Source organism: Malaclemys terrapin, chromosome 8 (genome assembly GCF_027887155.1).
Source record: "Malaclemys terrapin pileata isolate rMalTer1 chromosome 8, rMalTer1.hap1, whole genome shotgun sequence".
Classification (NCBI taxonomy): domain Eukaryota; kingdom Metazoa; phylum Chordata; order Testudines; family Emydidae; genus Malaclemys; species Malaclemys terrapin.
In genome coordinates, this window is record NC_071512.1 from 36876456 (window position 1) to 36896806 (window position 20351).

Below are 20351 nucleotides of genomic sequence, written 5' to 3' on the forward strand. Positions count from 1 at the left end.
TAGAAGCTGGAGGTTTATCTGATTGGAAAGGGGAGGTTCCCAGCTTTCTAATGGGGGACACAGCATGGAAGGGTCTGAGATATTAGTCCTTGAAATCACAATATTTACAGAAAAGCTATTTTAGGCCAGGTTTAGATGCGTCTAACATTCCCCTTGTTTGTAGGCAGCCAGCTCCCACTGTTGGATCCATGGATTCACTGTACAAATAAAATAAACACATCCTCTCTAAAACACTCTGAAAATAGCTGATCTGTAGCACATGTGGCAGATGCAGAGTCCATGGCGGGATGGGGGTGGTAGAAAGGGTTTATTGGCTCTGGTTTGGCATGACCTGCCTAACTCACTTGTGATTTCAGCATCCCGGTCTCATGCCAATAAAACTGTTCTGCCCCCCTGCCCATCAGGTATTCCCTATTAGCGGTGGGTCTGTCGAGGGCTCGTATGTTACAGCAAAGCTATTGGAGAAAGGTCTTTAGAGAGTCCTTTACAAATGGCCTGTCCTAGCCCTCGTTTGTCTGTCCCAACTCTAAAGAGAGCTTTGGCCCAGCCAGCATTTAACTGATCCGAGTGCCTGGTCTCAGTGCTACCGCGCTGGAGGGGCTGTGCTGGAACCGAGAAGCTGCCAGCACAAGCACTCTAGAAACAGTGTCAGCATGGAGGAGCTGGTGCCAGGGCGCTTTGCTTTTAGCTGGGACTCTGTCTCCAGGGTCTTTTCATTTTGCTCTTAGCCCAAGGGGGCAGTTGCTGTAATGATTAACCCCTCTGTGCTCACTGAACTGAGGGCTGAAATAACAGGAGACAGCTCTGGGAGATGGTATGGTTAGAGGTGACTGGTGAAGGATGAGACAAGTCAGGTTTGAGCCCTTCTCTGCATCATTGTGATGAATAATAAGGCCTCAGAGAAGCGGCAGGGGGAAGGATAAGGGTTTTGGCGGGAGGGGATTTTTAGTTTAGTTTTGCTTTTTTTTAAATATTACCTGAAAAGCATCTGGGATATTATCTCCTGTCTTTCCTGGTTTTGCTGGAGGACTCCTTGGATAGCTCAGTGCTGTGGCCTTGGAGCTTTCTCAGCCATTCACGGAAAGGGCATAGTGTTCAGACTCTTAAAGAGAGAGAGAGCGAGCTTCTCGCCTAAGGGTTTGAGTCAAGTGTTAACAAAAACAAGCAAAAGTAGAGTGTAAACAGTCTGAATAAAAATCCCTTCCTCTCTTGATCACTCCGGGTTCACCTCCACGCTCTCTGTGACTTCAGAACCCTACCAGTTCTCCAGGCAGCCATGGCGCCTTCCCAGAACAACATGATTGATAAGACCTCGATTTCTAATGGAAATATAAATAGTGGGAGTCCTTTTTCCTTTGTGATAAAACCCTCCAGGCACAATCCCATTTCGCCCCTTTGGCTAGCTCTGTGGTTCAGGAGAGCCTGCCTCTGTGTTTCTGTCTCTCTCTCTCTCTCTCTCTCTCTCATTCTCTCACACACACACACACACATGCAGAGCTGAAAGTAAATCAGAGCTGCTGCAAGTGAGTGAAATTGAGAGAGAGAGAGAGAGAGAGAGAGAGAAGAAGAAGACGAATTTTGTCCTGTGATGTGTGCTTCTGACTGTTGGATGGAACTCCTACTAGACTGCCAGGAGCTGAAGACTGCAGTATGTCCAGTGTTGCCAGCTCTTGTGATTTTATTGCAAGCCTTGTGATAGTTGGTGTTTTTCGTAAAGCCCCAACTCCTGGAGGCATGTAATTAAGAGAGAATCTGTTTTCATTAAAAAAAAATCAACCCCTCTTCCTTGCAGAGAAGCTTGAAATCATGACCCAAGTTAGGGCTGGCAGCACCGCATGTCGTTGGAAAGATTTTCCCCAGGCAGGTTTCCAATCTGAGCTTGCTGTAGGATTTCAGTGGGGTTTATGACATGTAAATCAGCATAGCAGAATTTTCCTAAAGTGTTCCCTCTTAGTATAGGAAATGTCTGTGGGACTACTTTACCCAGAATCCTTAGCGGGAAGTTGGGGTTGGGGTTGGGGTTGGGGTTTGGAATGTGAAAAGCAAAGCCTGGCAGATTGCAATCTGCAGACCTCAGGGTCTCGGACTCTCCTTACCAGAAATAAATCCCCGAGATGAGTGTAGAATATATCCTGGGAACCTGAGTGTCCTGTCTCATTGCTGGGTCAGGGGCTCACCCACTTGGCATCTTGTGACCTGTTTGCCCTTGTTCCATTTCAGTTCATGGACAGAATCCAGCTCCTTCTGATGCCTGCCAAACACCAGCCTGATTTCATGTACCTTCGCCACGTCCCCCTGCGCCGAGTGCACCTATTCACCCTCATTCAGATGCTCTGCCTGGCTGCGCTGTGGATCCTCAAGTCAACTGTAGCTGCCATTATTTTCCCAGTGATGGTAGGAGGTCCTCATATCCGGGCAGTGACAGGCTCACTGTGCCCTGCTAGGCTGGGTGGCTTTCTCCTTACGTAGAAGGGGAGCACTTGTTGATCTGCATCTCCCACCCTGGTCCCACTTTGGTATGGCCCAGAAACAGCCAAGTCCCAGGCCTCGGACAACCCTAGCTCCTGTCTCTTGGGCTTCCTCCCTCTCCCCTCCTATGAAGTGCTCACGATTCCCATTAGACAAGGCCCTCCAGGCTTGCTCGAGAGAATGGGCTGCTGAAGGGATCAGCTCCCACTCTCTACCCAAGGGTGTGAGAGACCTACACTGTGTCTTGGCTTCCCAGATGCCCTATGTGTAGAACTGCCCTTGATGAGCATCTGGAAACTCCAGCTGCTGCAGGAACTCAGAGGCCTCTCTATTGATTGGATTGGGCCACCCCGTGCTCTACAATGGTTCCTGTGCAGTCCAAGATTGCAATACTAACTGTCAATGCCTTGCCAGCTCTGAGACCGAGGCCCCGCTGGCTATATGTTCTCATATGGCAGCTGAGGGCTGCTGGGATGTCTCTGCTGTCTGAAGGTGGTAAACAGGCCTGGTTTGGAAAGCTTCAGACCTGAAGGATGGAATCTCCATTGCTGGAGGCATCGAGGGCCTGCTCCTGCTCCTACTGAAGGCAGTGGAAGTGTTGCCACTGACTTCACTGATTGCAATAATGGGATAGGTTCTCAAATGGGGACCTGGGGTGAACTGACATAAGACTCAATCCTACACTGGATGGGGATGTGAGCCACTTCAGTAATAATACTTTGCACCTATATAGCAGCTTGCATCCAAGGACCTCAAAAAATCCCCCACTTAAATACTAATTTAGCCTTGCACCCCTGCAATATATTATCCCCATATTACAGATGGGAGAACTTAGGCACTGAGCAACACTGGGTCTTGCCCTAGGGCTCACAGCAAGTAAATGGTAAAGTCAGAATAGAACTCAGGAGTCCTGACTCCCACTCCCATGCTGTGACTACACTCCCTGTGGGTCACTAATTGTGCCCATCCTTTGCATGATGCTTACTTGAGCCTTTGGTTTGGCCCCAGCTCCTGGCACTGGTGGGGATCCGGAAGGCTATGGAATGCATCTTCTCCTGGCAGGACCTCAGCTGGCTGGATGACATCATGCCAGAAAAAGACAGGAAGGAGGAAGAAGAAAAGCTGCAGAGGAGCCAGGAGAAGGAGGAGAGCGACAGCGAGGATGTAAGTGGGGCAGGAAAGAGCCGTTTGCCCCAAATGTCGTTACACAGACACACAGGGTGGGGAGGCGTTCCCCTCGCTGTGAGTGGGGACTGGCCTCTCTCACCTGCTAGAGAAGCGCCATCATGGGCACGTTGCCCCTTTGGTCTCAGCCCAGGCAGAGAGAGCTGATCGCCTGTCACAGGGGCCTCCATCGGGCCCAGCAAGGCAGGCTGAGTGAACAGACTTGCTGAGGAGACAGCAACAGTGTGGGGGGAAGAGAGGGAGGAGATGCTCCTTCCTCACCGGGGCTCCTTGGAGAGGAGTGATCCTAATGTATGGCTAATGAGGGCTCCAGCACAGAGCGTCTGAAGAGTGGGAGGAACTTTGGATGGAGACTGTAGCTCCCCCATGAGCGACAGTGCCCAAGAGGCTGCCTTGGTCCCATTCCAACCTTGGCGCCCCACAGCTCACCTCTGTCAGGAGCAGCAGATGCTGGCAGCTCTTTGGAGCTTCATTTTCTATTGGAAAGGCAGGCTGTGCACGGTGGGGCTTTGCTCTGGGTCAGACAGACACAAATATTGCCACGAGGATTCCACTCACAGCCAGCAATACAGGGGGACTTCGGGAAGGGCTTCTCCGGAGCTGCTTCCTTTCCCCGTCTCCCAGGCCCTTTCTGGGGCTGGAGTTACCATAGGAACAAGCAGCCAGGCCTTTCTCATCGCAGGGGATATGACAGACAGTAGCAAAGTGGCCAGCACAGACCTGCTACAAATGCCTGATGAAGCAGTAAATTATTTAGCGTGCTAGCGCCAGATCTGGCAATGCACCAGGCGCCAGTACTCTCCTCATAGCTCTGAAAGGCTTTGGATGCAGTCCCACAGGACATTCACACAATCAAACCAGGGAAATGTGATCTAGATGGAATTACTAGTAAGTGAGTGCACAACTGGTTGAAAGATGTAGTCAAAGAGCAGCTATCAGTGGCTTGCTGTCAAACTGGGAAGGTGTATCTAGTGGAGTCTCACAGGGCTCAGTCCTGGGTCCACTACTAGTCAGTATTTTCATTAATGACTTGCATAATAGAGTGGAGAATATGCTATAACACTGGTGGATGACACCAAACTAGGAGGGGTTGCATGCACTTTGCGGGACAGGATTAGAATTCAAAACCACCTGGACAAATTGGAGAATTGGTCTGAAATCAACAAGATGAAATTCAGTAAAGATAACTGCAAAGTACTTTGCTTAGGAAGGAAAATCAAATGCACAACCACAAAATGGGGAATAACTGGCTAGGTGGTAGTACTGCTAAAAAGAATCTGGGGGTTACAGTGGATCACAAACTCAATGTGAGTCAACAAAATGATGCAGTTGTGAAAAAGGCTAAAATCACATCAGGAGTGTTATGTGTAAGGCACGAGAGGTAACTGTCCTGGTCTACTCGGCGCTGGTGAGGCCTCAGCTGGAGTACTGTGTCCAGTTCTGGGCATCACACTTTAGGAGAGATGTGGACAAATTGGAGAGACTCCAGAGGAGAGCAACAAAAATGAGACAAGGTTTAGAAAACCTGACTTGTGAGGAAAGGTTAAAAAAGCTGGACATGTTTCATCTTGAGAAAAGAAAACTGAGGGGGGACCTGATGATAGTCTTCAAACATTTTAAGGATTGTTCTAAAGAAGACATTGATCAATGGTTCTCCATGTCCACTGAAGGTAGGACAAGAAGCAAAGGGCTTAATCGGCAGCAAGGGAAATTCAGGTTAGATATTAGGAAAAACTTTCTAACTCTTATGATAGTTAAGATCTGGAACAGGCTTCCAAGGGAGGTTGTGGAGTTTCCATCATTGGAAGCTTTTAAAAACAGGATGGACAAACACCTGTCAGGGCTGGTCTAGGTTTATTTGGTGCTGCCACAACTCAGTGGCTGGATTTGACGGCCTCTCAAGGTCCCTCCCAGCCCTACATTTCTGTGATTCTGTCCTAAGATTCTGAGGTGTTCCTGGCTGCTCGAGGGGTGGTGGAGGAGACTGCCATCAGGAATACAACAGTATCCGTCAGCCGAGGCACTCCGAGTGCTTTGCTTTATGAAGCCTCCAGGCAGCCCTCTGAGTTAGGTCTAAGTCCCATATCACAGAGAGGGGAAATGAGGCACAAAGACGATAAGTCCAACATTTTCAAAAGCGGCCTCTCCTCTTGGGAACCTCAATTTCTGGGCATCTATCTTGAGATGCCAGGGCCACCTCCTCAGATGTGCAGAGCACACACAATTGCAGCCGCAGTCAGTGGGAGCCGCAGAGTGCACCACTTCTGAGAAGATCAGGCCCTAGGTGGCTGAAAGCGGGCACCCAAGACCAGAGGCCACTTTTGAGGCTGAGTGACCTCCGAAAGCCACGCCGTGCTAGGGCTGGACAGGTAATGGATTTTTCCACTTGCCAGCGATTCCCAAAAAACGTAATCAGGGAGAAAACTAGTTTCAGGTCAAACCAAAAACAATTATTTTTACCTTTCAGAAAGAAGTTGTTTTGGGTTGAATCAAATATTTCATTTAGATTTTGAGCATTTTTTATGTTTAATTTTTTTAATAATAAAGTTAAAGGAAATCTTGAAACAGAAAGTCGTTTCCACTTGAAAAATCAAAATGGTTTGATTTTTTTCTAATGTTTTTTGTTTGTTTGGGTTTTTTTAACCAAAACAATTTGGTGAAATCGACATGGATTCACAAAATGGGGCAGGGTCCCCACATCTGCATTGTTCACTGAAAAAAAAACATTGGTCAAAGTATTTCACCCAGCTCTGGTGGATAGTTCAGGTAGGACTAGAACCCAGGACTCTCTGATCCCTGCCCTAGCCACATGTGCCATGCTCTAGAGTGAGTTAGTCATACTTATGCCATAGGGAGGACTCACCACCAAAGCCACAGTAAACACTGTTGTAGCCTGTCTGAGCGAGGCTAAGCGACAGGTTGCAATAGAGAAGCTCATTTAGGCAGACAGCATGATTCTGAGTGAAGAATGCATCTCTCTGCCACTGGAAGTGTAGTGTTTGAATGACGCTCCACGGTCAGTGGACAAGCCAGTAACGCCTGCCTTGGCCTCTGCTTCTTTCCTACAGTCTGAATTCATGTACCAGGAAAAAGGACCAGAAATCAACATCTCTGTGAATTAGAGGAATCCAGCCTCGTGGATGGGACAAGGCAAAAGGTGAGGGACAGTAACTCACGTGATGCACCTATCTGGCCAGTGGTGAGCTAGCTGTGCTGCTCCTGTCCCTATGTGTAGTCATAAGGAGCATGACCACCTGCAGCCTCCTGGGGAGTAGCGGGCGCTTAGCACCTCAGAACATCAGGCCCCGGGAAGTCTGCAGGAGCAGGATGGGTCACTCCTGACAGAGAGTACCTTACCTGCCTTAGCTCACAACTACCTCCACACCCTGCAGGGCTGGGGCTGGTCCTGCTGCCACATGGAACACTTCACATCCTCACAACACACAATAGGATCTGTCCTCTGGGTTCTCCCTTAGACACCTAGGGCCTGCTTATCCCACCCAGCACAACCAGGGCGTGCCACAGCTGAGCTGGGGTGCGCCTTCTGCCAACTTCACCTGAGGCATTTGGCAGCGCAGGAGGTGAGTGCCCCTAGGCAGTGCAGTGAGCCAGGTGTAGCCAGATCACTTGTTAGCATGGCAGGTGACTGTACCCCGAGTGTTGTGTTCCATTTGGTGGCTGCAACAGCATCCCAGTGGGTGTGGTTCATGCTGTGTACATGGTACGTTCAGCAGCAGGAAGCATGCAGCCCTGCTGACATAACCGGTGCATCTTGCAAAACACTGGCTGCATTGCATGGTGGATGCAGACACACCTAGTTCATTTGGCAGCATCCTGGCACTTGCACTTCTCTGTGCAACTGCAGCATGGCAAGGCTGTTCTTCCAGACAGGCCCAGACCATGCAGCACATGGCAGCGGACCTCCCTCAGGTGCACCTGCACCATTAGGCAGCCGGGCAGGTGCACTTCAGCAGGTGAACTGGGTCGATCAGGAGCAAACAAGGAATTCATAGCTACAGTACCAAAAGTTAAATGTCTTTGAACACTCCCCTAATCACAGCGGCTGACACAGGATCACACAGGCAGGGCAAGGCAGGGCACGTTCCAGAGCGCTGGAAGGAGGCCCACACTGCAGTAGTGGGATTTCTAAAAGTGTCAGAGGAGGAGCAGCTTGTTCTGGAAGGCCAGACCGAAGGAGCAGAGCACACACAGCTTTCCTAAAGGCAGCTGCATGGGAGGGCAGGTTTGGTGAAGCTTTCTGAAGGCCTTGCCAACATTTTCAAAGGACTCTGCCATGTGACAGCTGCTGGCCTTCAGTGAAGGAAAGCGGGATGTGTGACTCCCAGGTGGAGCCTGGCCAGGCTCCCCTCACCCGGCTGCTGGGGGTGCTGGGGAGTGTCCTAAGTGAGGCAGGATCAGCAATTGGTGGGAACTGAGCAAGGGATGGGGATGAGAATTCTTGTCTCCAAATGTCTGTCCATTGTGCGGGGGGTTCTGTTTTGTAAATGGAACAGAGCAGCAGAACTAGACAGCTGACAATTCTTGGTTCATCTAACAGATACCAAGGAAACACAGTCTGCTCTAGTGTCAGCTGGAGCTCCGCACGGTGACTGGATCAAAGGCATCAATGTCCCTTGCCAATAGTCTTATGTGATTTTCTTCTCCCTACATGACTTCTGTGTTGAGCAGGGAGTGTTTTCTGATGGTCTCATGCATGTGGGAAGCAGACAATTTGCATTTCTGGGAAGAGGTTGATCTCCAGAGCTCCATCGACAACCCAGGAACTGAGCATGGCTGGTGCATGGACGGTTTAAAGGGAAGATGCAATGAAGGGAACAAGTGTTTTTAAGCTTAAAATTCTGGAACAAAATGGACAAGGCAGTCTCTCTCCCCCTCACATAACCTGCTGTGCTGGATGTGATGACATTACCAAATACCTTTGCTGCATAGTCCCTGACTGGATACCATGAGTTGTTTGCAGTGTTGTTATAGCCATGTTGGTCCCAGGATATTAGAGACAAGCTGGGTGAGGTAACAGCTTTTATTGGACCAACTTTCTTTGGTGAAAGAGACAACAGAAGACTTGAAGAAGAGCTCTGTATAAGCTCACAAGCTTGTCTCTTTCCCCATCCACCTTGTCTCTCTGGACACTGTCACCTAACTCCTGTCTGCCACTGAGTAGCTTAACAAAACCAACAATGTATGTAACTATTGTCCTATTTATTAAAGTGCTGCAATTCCTCTAGTAACTGGATCTCCTGCTTGTGCGCACTCTAGAATCATGCAATTGAAATGAAACCAGAGACTTTTTGAAACTGGTTCATTTCCCTACTTGTTGGATTCTGCATAGTTGGGAAGAACTGTTAATACCAGTAACAATCTTTCCACTGTCAGAGTCTCACCAAACGCCGCTGTTCTCCTACAGAGCAAGAAATAAAGCCACCCCAGCCCGCTCTGCGGTTCTGCCGCATCTCCACTGTCAGAGCGCTCCAGATTTCTCAGAGGGAGCGTATTTGACTAAAAGGAGGCGGCTGGACTCACACTTTACTGCAACTTGTGAAAATCTCTCCCTAGGACATGTTCAGCTTGTCACCAGAATTCCTTCCCCAGGACGCCCTTTAGGCTCTGGGCAGGATCCCCAGCACTCAGCCAGGCCACTGCTCTGCAAAGTCTGAGTGGTTTTCCCACTCCACTTCCAGTCCTAAGAGACTCCACCCTCTGACTGGGTCCTGGGTAGGACTCCTGCCCCTTCCCGGGTTGTCAGAACAAAAGGGGAATTAAAACAAAGGAATAATCCCACAGTCGGGTTAAGGCTGTTCCTTCGGGGAGTCCATCAGGCTGTGGTCCTAAACTGAGTTCCCAGGGAAATATAGAGGAATAGTCCCCTCTCAAGATGAGCTAGCAGCAGGCAGCAGTCATCCAAGGAGCTCCTGCCTCCAGAGGTAAAGGTCTGCTCTCCTCCCTGGTCTACCCTCCACTGAGCTGGGTCAGATATTCTCCCTTGTTAGCTCCTGCCTCCACTGCTGACTTGTCTCACAGGTGTGTCAAGGTGGGGCTACCAGAGCCCACATTAACTCGTTAACCCCCCATTGACCAGCATGGGGTCGGTATACCCCATCACAAGCTCTAAACAGCACCCAGGCACACCCCATGGGAATCCCCAGGAGCAGGCCTCGCAGGGAGTTATTGCTACACCGCATCAAGCTGGGGCTCAGTGCAGACACATTCCATCACAGCTGGCCATAGAATTCTACACCGTGCGCCATGACAATATGGGTGGGCAGGCCATGCGGAGTACAGGTCCCAGCAAAGCTACTGCGTTGAAACGGAACATGGCATGCTGGGACCTGTAGTCTCCATGGGTTGCATTTCTGTATTAAAGGTGGAGAATGCTACAGTTTCCTCCATTTTATGCCAAGTAGTTGCAGCTTTTAAGCTGGCACCTTATCATTGTGACTGCCCATGCCACTAAGGGTGGTACCCCTGTCCAGTGTAATATCATGCTGGGCTCTGTCCTTGGGATCCATGGTGCATGGGTTCAGAAGAAAATGGTTTCATAACAGCTCTGCACAAATCTCTTTGTATTGTGGGAAGCAGCAGCACCCCCAGCCCGGAGTGGTGCAGACCACTTCTCACATGATGGAAGCCCAGCATAGTGGGCATAGATATCAGAGCCATCCGTACACTGGCATGAGAAGGAAGAAGGAGCAAAAATTTTTAACTGTGACCTGCCACAATGATTCCTTGTTGTAGCAGGGTGGCTGCCTCCTGAGTTCCCCCTTGTGGCTGGAGTTGGCTCTATGATCCCTGCCTCGGTTTCCCCTTGTCAGGCCCCCTCAGTAAACTCCACAGTATTTAAAACAAAATTCCCCTGTTTGGGTGGAGTCTAATTTATATAATCATTCACACACTCTCCAGTGGCCCTAAAGGCCACACCCGGCCCTCCTAATTTGTCCTTCCAGGGCTTGGGCTGTTCTTCTCCTTGGTCCCTTTGATTTGCCCTCTACTGTTGCCACACAGAGGGGAACTGACGTCTTCTATGAACAGAACTCGATCGTGTGTCTCCCCTACAAGTCCACAATGAACACAATGTTTCCAACTGGGCCCAGCCTCTCCATCCAAAGGGTCTGTCTTCTTCGGCTTCTTGCCTAGGATGTGGTCTGGTTTCCCAGCAGGGACCCCTATAGGAGCTTTCTAACTCCACCATGCTGCTCTCCTGCCTTCAGCCTTCCCCAGGAACTTCCTTACAACTCTACAGTGTCTGCAGGCATCTGCCAACAGCCATCTGTGGCATCTTCTCTCCCCAAGTCTCGTCCTGGCTTGATTGGGTCCCCTGACCCTCCTTGTTCTCCCCACCTGGGGAGAAAAGTTGCCTGTAGCACAGGCAGGGCTGGGCCCACTTGGCGTTCTAGTACCATAGTGATTCCATTCTGCTCCTTCTTTAAGCAGGGAGATTCCGCTGGCCAGATTCCTGAGCTGGATGTACTAGGCAATGGGCTAGTGAGTTTTGCTGATTAATAACACCAGCGCTCTTTGAAAGCTGCCATCACTCAAGACTTATCTGGGGAGACTGTAAATATCTGTGTTCAAATTAGAGTCTGTATTTTGATTTCCCTTTGCCGGAGTTCCAGGTTTCCTAATTATTTGTAAGGACAACTGTCATGTGTTGGCCACTAGGTTTTAATTCGTCCTCAGCTCCTAGAGAATGAGACTTCTTCACTTTAGTCTACACCTGAGATAGGTTTCAGTACCTGGAGATCTATATTGGGCCACTGAAAGTAATATGAGACAGTGTTGCATTGTGGGTAGATCATGTCCGATTTCTTGGGATGATGCTTTTGCTTTGTATTTTGTGAATTTCAAACAGATACCAGAAAAAAACTGTATCAAAAAAATTTAGCTTTTCAGGTCAGATTACAGCACCGTCAGGATCTTTAAAGTAGGAGCTGACACAGGAGCTGATGGTTAGCAGCCGTCGTTTTCCCCATGTATTACTACTAGAATGCAGCTCAAAGGCTGTAAATGTTTTACAGCAAAAGAAAATCCCTCCATTTCCCAGGTTAATTTGTTTCCTCTGGCTTGCCCTCTTCATAGTCTAGACATGGTGGTCCGCACTGTATGGAACTTCCCTCACCTGGCTCCGACCATCCATCAGCTTTTCCATTAGCAGAAGACCCCAGACTGTCCAAACAATGGCATATGGCCAGGGGGCTTCCGTCTCCAGGGCCAGCTCCAGGCACCAGCTTGGCAAGCAGGTGCTTGGGGCGGCCACTCCGGAGAGGGGCGGCAGGTCCAGCTATTCAGCGGCAATTCGGCGGACGGTCCCTCACTCCTGCTCGGAGCGAAGGACCTTCCGCCGAATTGCTGCCGCAGATCGCGATCGCGGCTTTTTTTTTTTATTTTTTTGGCTGCTTGGGATGGCCCAAACCCTGGAGCCGGCCCTGCCCGTCTCTTCCAAAATGTTGGCAGCTTACAGAGCCACACTAAAGCAAGCCCAGGAGCTAGGGACACCCTCTCAGGGGCACCCTCCTGGCGACACATGTGTGCCGTAGCCATGCCTGTGCACAGTGGCCCTACCCCTAATTAGGGTGGTCACGACAGAGGCCATCCACACTAGAGCTGTCAAAATAGGTCCCCACTATTTCAGCAGGATGTGACTCCCCACATCCTATCTTCAGGCAGACTTGGGTCCATCCTGGAGGGGGGAGGACTCAGCCCCCACCCACCCAAGCAGAGGATTCTGGGAAGAGGAGGGTTTCCCTCCTGACACCACCCAACAATGAGGGTCCACACCACAGAGTGTCCTCTGCTGAGCTGGTGTTGGCAGGGCCTCCAGAGCAGGTTTCAGAGCTTAGTACTCCACAGGAGGAGGAATGGGGTAAGTCACACCTCCCAGAGCTGGTATTTCAGCCTCACTGCAACTCAGGTAGATATTGCTGCTTCCATGACACTCTAGTCATATTTTCAAGCATTTCTTCATACCCAGATGGGCTATGTTTATGATTTAAAGAAAGCTGTTATCCTGCTGTCCTCCTGTGACCTGGAATGGGGTGCATTGCCCCAAGGGCTGGAGAGCCTGGGGCTAAGTCAGCCCTGATTCCAGGACGAGCCCCACCTGAGAGGAATATGGGGCTTCCAGTACAAAAGGAACAGGAAGGTGCAGCGAAGAGAGTAAAGTGCAGCCAAGCCTACAGATACTGCAGGGCCCTGAGTTGGCAGGGAGAGAGCACTGTCTGAGAAGGGCAAACTCCAGGGAAGAGGTGCTGGGAAGCAGACAGACTGACCGTCAGGGAGGCGGGGCTGTGCCCATGTGAAACTTGGGTAACGGCTGGGAGAGTTTGTGTTCTATTTTCCAAGCCTCTGTGCTCTTTTGGGCTATTGGAAGAGAGGCTAGCAGGGCTTGGGCCTAGGGAGCTAATACACACCTGAGGACTCAATAAGTGGGCCCCCTTTTGGGGATTGTTTGAGCTACCTTTGACCTGTGAATTTAAAGGGCCCTGAAGGGGCAAAACAGTCTGGCTGTGGAGGGGGTGCTCAGGAGCTGGCTGCTCCTGTTCTATGACTCTAGGGATTGGGGCTCTCCGTGAACCCTACAGAGACTATGCCTTAATCTGGTCCTGCCAGCCTGAATCTTGATCTCAGGGGGTGTGAGTGATTTTCTATGGTGCAGTCTTTATACCCGGGGCCCCCAGAGCATGACCAAGTGGCGTCATCTTTGCTACAACCATGATGGGGTTTTAAATCCATGCCCAGCATGCCTGTGCACTGGGATGTTCCATCAAATCCAGAGGAAAGTACCTTTTATTCTACGCTCTCCCCCACCCTCTCCAGCATGTTTCTTAGAGACATATTTATCTTTATTTCTCTCTGTATGTCTGAGTGTTAAAAGGGTTTTAGCTCTAGCCAGCCAAAGCAAATTATCCCCATCCCAGGTTTTAAAAATGCTGTGAGGAAGAGCTAGTTTATGAACACTGAGCCATTTGCCAAGCCAAAATTGGGAAGATTCCCTGGTGCACCAGAGCCATGCTCAGCGCCTCCCAAGAAAGGGATGGTGCATCAGTCTTTTATGCTCCCTCTATGATCTCCTCACCTGGAGGATCCATACCAGGCTGCAGCACAAGTTAGAGCAATCCTGAGGCTGCACTGACTCATTTTGGCACATAAAGGTCCCCCCGGGCTGCCACATAAACTGGAATTGCTTCCTTCTCCCCCCTGACATGCCCCAGCCTACCCCAAAAGATCCTCTACATCTGTGGGGTCAAGAAGGGCTGGTGTAACCAGTCCTATGCCATCTGAGGTTTCCCTACCCTAGGCTGCCTTATGGCAGCTTTAAGTCTCCTTTGCACCACAGGAGCAGCACAAACAAGACCCCAGGGAGGCATTGGGCGGGCCCCAAAAGCAGAAGTTGATCAGGCTCCCAGTTGGGTTCATGCTGTCTTTATAGTTTGCTTTGCATTGGTTGTTTCTTTCTCATGGTATTAGCACCATACTCGCCCAGCGCCACAGATGTGTTTACTGTCAGATAGGAAAGCACTTAAATCTTCATCCTGTGATTACTGATGTCAGTGGAAAAACTGCCATTGATCTCAGTGGTGCAATATTAGGCCTTGGGCCTAGTATTACTTTCCTCAGTTTCGTGTTGGTGGTACTCCAGTGGTAGGGCTACCATACGTCTGGGTTTCCCCGAACATGTCCAGCTTTTCGCTCTTTAAATAGCTGTCCGGGGGGGATTTCTAAAAAACTTAAAATGTCCGGGATTTCCCCCCGGTCGGCTATTTATTGACTGAAAAGTGGCTGACAGGGCGGCCGAGCACCGCTCGCATTGGGGCCTCGGCAACCAAAGCCCCTTCCCGGCTCCCCCCATCCCCTGCAGCCTTAGCACGCCGCCCGGCAGCACTGGGGGGCAGGCCTGTGCGCCTGTGAGGAAACGCGGCGGCGGCGGGGCTGGCAGCGGCGGCCAGAGCCCCTCCCCCGCTTCCCTCCTCCTCCACAGCCTCAGCACGCTGCTCGGCAGCGCTCGGGCGGGGTGGGGTGGGGTGGGGCGCTCCTTGGGGAGCGGAGCCAGACACCTGCTCTAAGCCGAGCGGCACAGTAAGGGGGCCAGGGAGTTGGAGAAGGGGGGCAGTCAGGGACAGGGAGCAGGGGGGGTTAGATGGGTCAGTGGTTCTGGGGGGGCTGTCAGGGGGCGGGAAGTGGGAGGGAGTGGCTAGGGGGTGGGGCTACCCTCCTCCCCCCCCAATGGAGTCTCCTCTTTTTTGAAAGTTCAGATATGGTAACCCTATCCAGTGGAGTTGCTCCTGATTTCTGCGGTGTAACTGACAGCAGACTCTGGCCCCATGGTTATAAGCATTTTAAAATACAAAATAAATACACTGTCTGCATCCCTCTGGTAGTCAGAGACCCCAGGTCGAGTGCTCTCAGAGACCCCTGGCCCAGCTTCTGTAGGCAGACGTGGCTTTTGTGAGTAGCCCTTTGTTAGGTGAGGCCTGTTAGGTAGGTACCAGATTACAAAAAGATATGTGTGAAATGCTAATAATACACAGCAAAAAATAAAGCTGCTCTCCTGCCTCTGGGGAAGTGCAGTCATGTTATGCTGCAGGATCGCTATTGTTCCTCGTACTGCTCTCTGCAGGCAGTCCTCTGCAGGCAGTAGTATACTGTTCAGCGTGTTTGCCTTGGAGCTGATGTATCATTTTGCCCCTCGCACTGCATGTGTAGTTGTGACTCTCCTGCCCTTGGTTTACGTTTTCCTGGTTTCAGAAGCACATCCAGGTCAGGCAATAGTAGAGCAGGGTGGTAATATGTGGATGTTTGGGAGGCAGGGGGTAGCGATCATACCAGCCAGTATGGGGACATGTGCCCCCGCTCCATGCCCCACTCATGAGGTGAGCTGCACTACTCACTGAACAGGTAGCCAGTGGCTGCCACCTTCTCTGGATCGTGGAGCATCTTTGCAGAAATGGGGAGCAGTGCAGTCACCATTCATTCCTGGTCAGGGCTTGCTCCTCTGCTGGTGGCCAGGAGATGAGAAATCATGCAGGGCACCCAACAGGGGGAGTTTGCTTGTCTTCAGATGGCACCCAATAGTGGAATTATGCTAGTAGCTAGCTGGGTGGCCAGTGGGGGACTTGTATCAGTCATCACCCAGGCAGCATGGAGGCATGCACTGGAGGATATGTAATATGAATGGCATCTATGGAATGTTCTTGGGGCAAGATTCCCACACCTGGAAGGGGAGAATAAAACTAAAATCCCAGAAGAGTCTGAAGGGCTCATTTTACCTCTGCTTCCTTGCTGAGTTTGGCTAAGTGAATTCTCACCAGCTCTCTCTACGGAAATCACATCTGCATGGTTGAACTGTTCTTTGTCTGGCTTGGATTCCTGACACATGAAATGTGCAGGATCATGGCTATTTTTATACAGAGAAAATTGTTAATAATTAGTTTGTAATAATGACAGAGGAAGGAAAGTTACAAGTTAATAGAAATTTGAACAAAAACAACCTGACAAGTATTTGAGCCCAGGAGCTGTGATGCTTCATCCATCAGGCTGAGATTGAAAATTGCAGGGATCAAAACTGCTGAGGTACTTTTCAAATAACTAGTGAATAGAGTCAGGCCAAATTCCAACTCTGATAAATAACATTCCACCTGCCTTAACCCCCCTCCCTCCCCAGCTATCCCCCATAGTAGTTTCAATTGGATATAATATTCTTCACTTCCCAACCTAAATTGTTATGTGGTGTTGCTCTGTGTCGTGAAACAGCTGATGAGTCCCACCACAGAAGTAGCTGCATTTCAGTCATGGGTGAAGTGACTACTCTGTATCATTTGTACCACAAGCCACGTATGACACTACAATTCCTTACTCAAGTGACTAATCTTACTCATGTAAGCAGTGCCTTTGACATGACTGAAATGCTCATGTGAGTAAGGACAGTTTGTATGGGGAAGGACTTGCAAGGTTGGGCCTTGAGTTTGTCTTTTAAAGGATATTCTGGGATAACATAGAGAAACATCTAATGTTATAGCATTATATGGCCTTTGATTGGCCTCTATGGTGATTTAGGAGCCACCAAAATCTTCTGCCATTTACCAGTATTGCAATAGAAACAGGGAGAGACTTAAATCAATACAACAATGAATAGAGGGGATAGAGATGTGAAACTATAGCATTCTCTAGTTCCTGCCGAGATAAAAAGGCATCCACATACTCACTGTTGGTTTGCTTCAGCAGAAACGTCAGAGATGTTTGTGGCTGTCTACACATAAACTTGCACAGATATGCAGATAAGCTGATTTTCAACCATTTCAAGAGTGTTCATATAGGGGTTTGCACCATTTTAACTAGATTAGTGCAAGTTTGGGTGTGGACAAAGCCTAAACTATAAAGTCCCCCTAAACAGGGCCCTTATTCAAGTGAACTTTTGTAGGTGATGGTTGTAGCAACCTGCCTGGAACCTGAAGGATGGAGCACAGGTTAGAGGAGGGAAATGTTTGGAGGAGGCAGCAGGAAATCAGTCTGTGAGCACATGGCTTGAATGCTAGTTGCAGTTGCAGCACCTCTGTAAAGCATTTCTTAATATAGAGATGGTTTAGTGTGAGAAACACTGAGTCGTCTCCTGTCATTACACAGCACATGGTACATGCAACAATGCTAGAGGCACTGGGTGTGTACAAAAGAACACTGTGCGTTTAAAGAGCACTTTCTGTTCAAGGCTCACAAAGCATGCCACAAAAAAAACCCACCACTGTAAAGGAGCATTGTCCTCATTCTTGGAGGTTAAGTAACCTTCCCAAGGCCACACACTGAGTCTGTGGCACAGCTTAGATCAGAACAGACCTGGCCTGAGTCCCAGTTCTATGCTTTAATCATACCATCAATTTCCCTGTAGCAGAGGCGGTGCTACCCCATTGGGGGCTCTAACCCACACACATCACATACTATAAAAGCAAATGGGAGCCCCCTTGAGCTGCTCAGGGCCCTAAGCAATGGCTTAGTCTGATTATGCCTAGCGCTGACACTGCCTTGCAGACAGGTGTACAGAGTAAGGTTCCAGTGCTAGGTAGTGCTGGGACACTCCTCTGGATTCTCCACCCACCCAGGCCTTGTATCAATAGTAAGGTGGCAGCTCATTTACTAACTTGGCTCAAGTCTCTGTTGTGAGTCTCAGTTAAACCAACCTCAGTGTCATTGGAATAGCATGCAGTAGCTGTGTGCCATTAGCTCCATTGTACTCTACTTCCTAGGATTAGCAAATGTTTTCACTAGCACAGACTCATTAGCCTCAGTGTCATTATGAGAAATTCACTAACAAAATCCAGCCATAAAGGTCCCAAGCGCCAGACCCCTCAAAGTGCCCCAACACCTGCTAATTACCCCCAAATCCACCCCATTTCTTCACTCTAGTCAGCCTTTCTCCAGGATTGGCTGCCTCACACCTCTGAAGTTCAAGTTTTTCTCTTTCTTCCAGCTGAAAGTAAGGGCCCTAGGAAGCCACACCATGGATAAATTCCAACACACACATTATCCATCTCAAAATAGTCCTCTAGCCAGAAGCACCTTGCTACCCTTTGGTGACAAACTTGTGAGGAGGATCCCAGCCCTCAAACAATCTCCTGAGTATGGCACTTGCTCCTGGACTGGGCTCTGCTGGCAGTTCCTGTATCAATAGTAAGGTGGCAGCTCATGGAGCCTGCCCTCCAGGTGAATGCTGTGGTGTATCTCCACTTTTATAGGCATGGCACTGTCTGACGGCATGTGGTGAACTCAGTGCAGCAGTCTGAATTAGTCACATGAACTATTCATTTCACATGCACAAGGGCAGGTTTTCAATGTAATTGCTCTCTGTGTAGGGTCCTTGTCTCTCCTGCTCTGATCCCTGCTGATAGTATCTGCTCTGCTTAGAGGAGCTTTCCAAACTGGTCCCCTGCTCCGGGGGGCAGGGGTTGAGCCTACACAGGTGTGCCAGGAGTTATGAGCTGCAAAGTAGCCAGTTCATTACCAAATGGCACTGGAGAAAGACTCATCATTATTACCACCTGTATCATTATTATAAATTCTGTTCCTGTGGCTTCTGGGCATCTCACAAAATAATCAGTCCAGGGCACCCTGATGCTGCATCATGGGGTTTGTGTTCACTGCTCTACAGCCAAAATGCTTCTGAAATACATGTAGTCAAACTTTACTAATTCTGGGTCACTGAGAACGAAAATTATGCTCAAAATTGTTGATTGGCTCTAGTTTTCAAGATATGCTATTGGGTCAGTATATACGACCCTTGACTTGGGAATGGCGGAGGATAAGTGAGTTATAAAGGGAAGGGATCTCAATTTAAACCAGAAATGACTAAAATACATCTTTGACTGGATCTATGAATAAATCTATGACTGGGTTTGGACAGTACTTGCTTTTTAGGCAAAACAATGAATGATGCAATCTGAAGCTGGTATTGCATCATACACGATATGACTTGCATCATGTTATTCCTAGAAGTCATGGATGATGCAATCATAACGAAGCTTACATCTCTCTGCTGCACAAATTGCCCTATATCAGCTCTAGAAATCATACGGTGTTGTGCTCTCTTATTTGTCAGTGTTTGATTTTGCAAAGTGACACATTTCTGTTTAGCCAAAGTGAGCAGAGATGCCTCGTACTCGTGTGAACAGTGCAGATAACTTCTGCTATGTTTGTGGTGAAGTGACTTTTGCATCACAAAAGCGCGGTATAACCACTATGGTTAAGAAAGCCTATCACCTTTATTTTGGCTGCAAAATTGGAGATCAGAACAAGAGATGGACCCCACACATATGCTGCAACACTTGTGCAACAAATCTTCACCAGTAGTTGAACAGGAAAAGGAAATCTATGCCTTTTGCAGTGCCAATGATTTGGAGAGCGCCAACAGATCATACCAGCAATTGTTACTTTTGCATGGTGCCTCCAGTTGGGAAAGGTGTGTCAAAGAAGAAAAAGTGGACTGTGCATTATCCAAAGATTCCATCAGCTATACGCCCAGTACCCCACGGAGAAGGACTGCCGGTTCCTGATGCACCAGAATCATTCTCACTTGAGTCAGACGAGGAAGAGGATGAAACTTCTGGTCCTGAACCATCAATGTCACAGGACCCACATTTTCTCCCATCCTCCTCCTCTGAACCACATCTCATAACACAAGGTGAACTGAATGACCTTGTCAGGGATTTGGAACTACCCAAGAGTAAGGCAGAGCTGTTGGGCTCCAGACTACAGCAGTGGAATCTCCTGGCAGGTGACGTTAGGGTTTCCATGTTCTGTGACCGTCAAAAGGATCTTGTCCCATTTTTCTTCATGGAAGGTGATCTTGTAGCCTGCAACAACATCGATGGTGTGATGGCAGCCCTCAACGTCGTTCACGATCCAGATGAGTGGAGACTGTTCATTGATTCATCGAAGACGAGTCTTAAAGCTGTTTTACTGCATAATGGGAATGTTTTGCCATCAATTTCAGTTGGTCATGCAGTCCATATGAAGGAAACCTATGACAACATGAAACAACTTTTGAGGTGCATAAACTATGACCAACATCAGTGGCAGCTTTGTGGCGATTTGAAGGTTGTTGCTCTCTTGCTTGGTCTGCACACTGGATACACAAAGTACTGCTGTTTTCTTTGCGAATGGGATAGTCATGCAAGAGATTCCCACTACATCAAGAA

General features: G+C 49.2%; 1 protein-coding gene across 2 annotated transcripts in view; it reads left to right on the forward strand.

Annotated features, from left to right (window-relative positions):
- SLC4A9 (solute carrier family 4 member 9) overlaps window positions 1-8899 on the forward strand; it is a 52568-nt gene extending 43669 nt beyond the window's left edge. Inside the window, exons 19-22 of one of the 2 annotated variants that reach the window (XM_054038567.1) lie at window positions 2221-2394; window positions 3478-3633; window positions 6723-6811; window positions 8213-8899. In XM_054038567.1, coding sequence (XP_053894542.1) covers window positions 2221-2394; window positions 3478-3633; window positions 6723-6776 — 384 coding nt within the window. In that variant the 3' untranslated portion in view covers window positions 6777-6811; window positions 8213-8899. The remainder of the gene's footprint in view (window positions 1-2220; window positions 2395-3477; window positions 3634-6722; window positions 6812-8212) is intronic. The other variant, XM_054038566.1, reaches the window with a different exon arrangement.
- Window positions 8900-20351: the final 11452 nt, after the last annotated feature.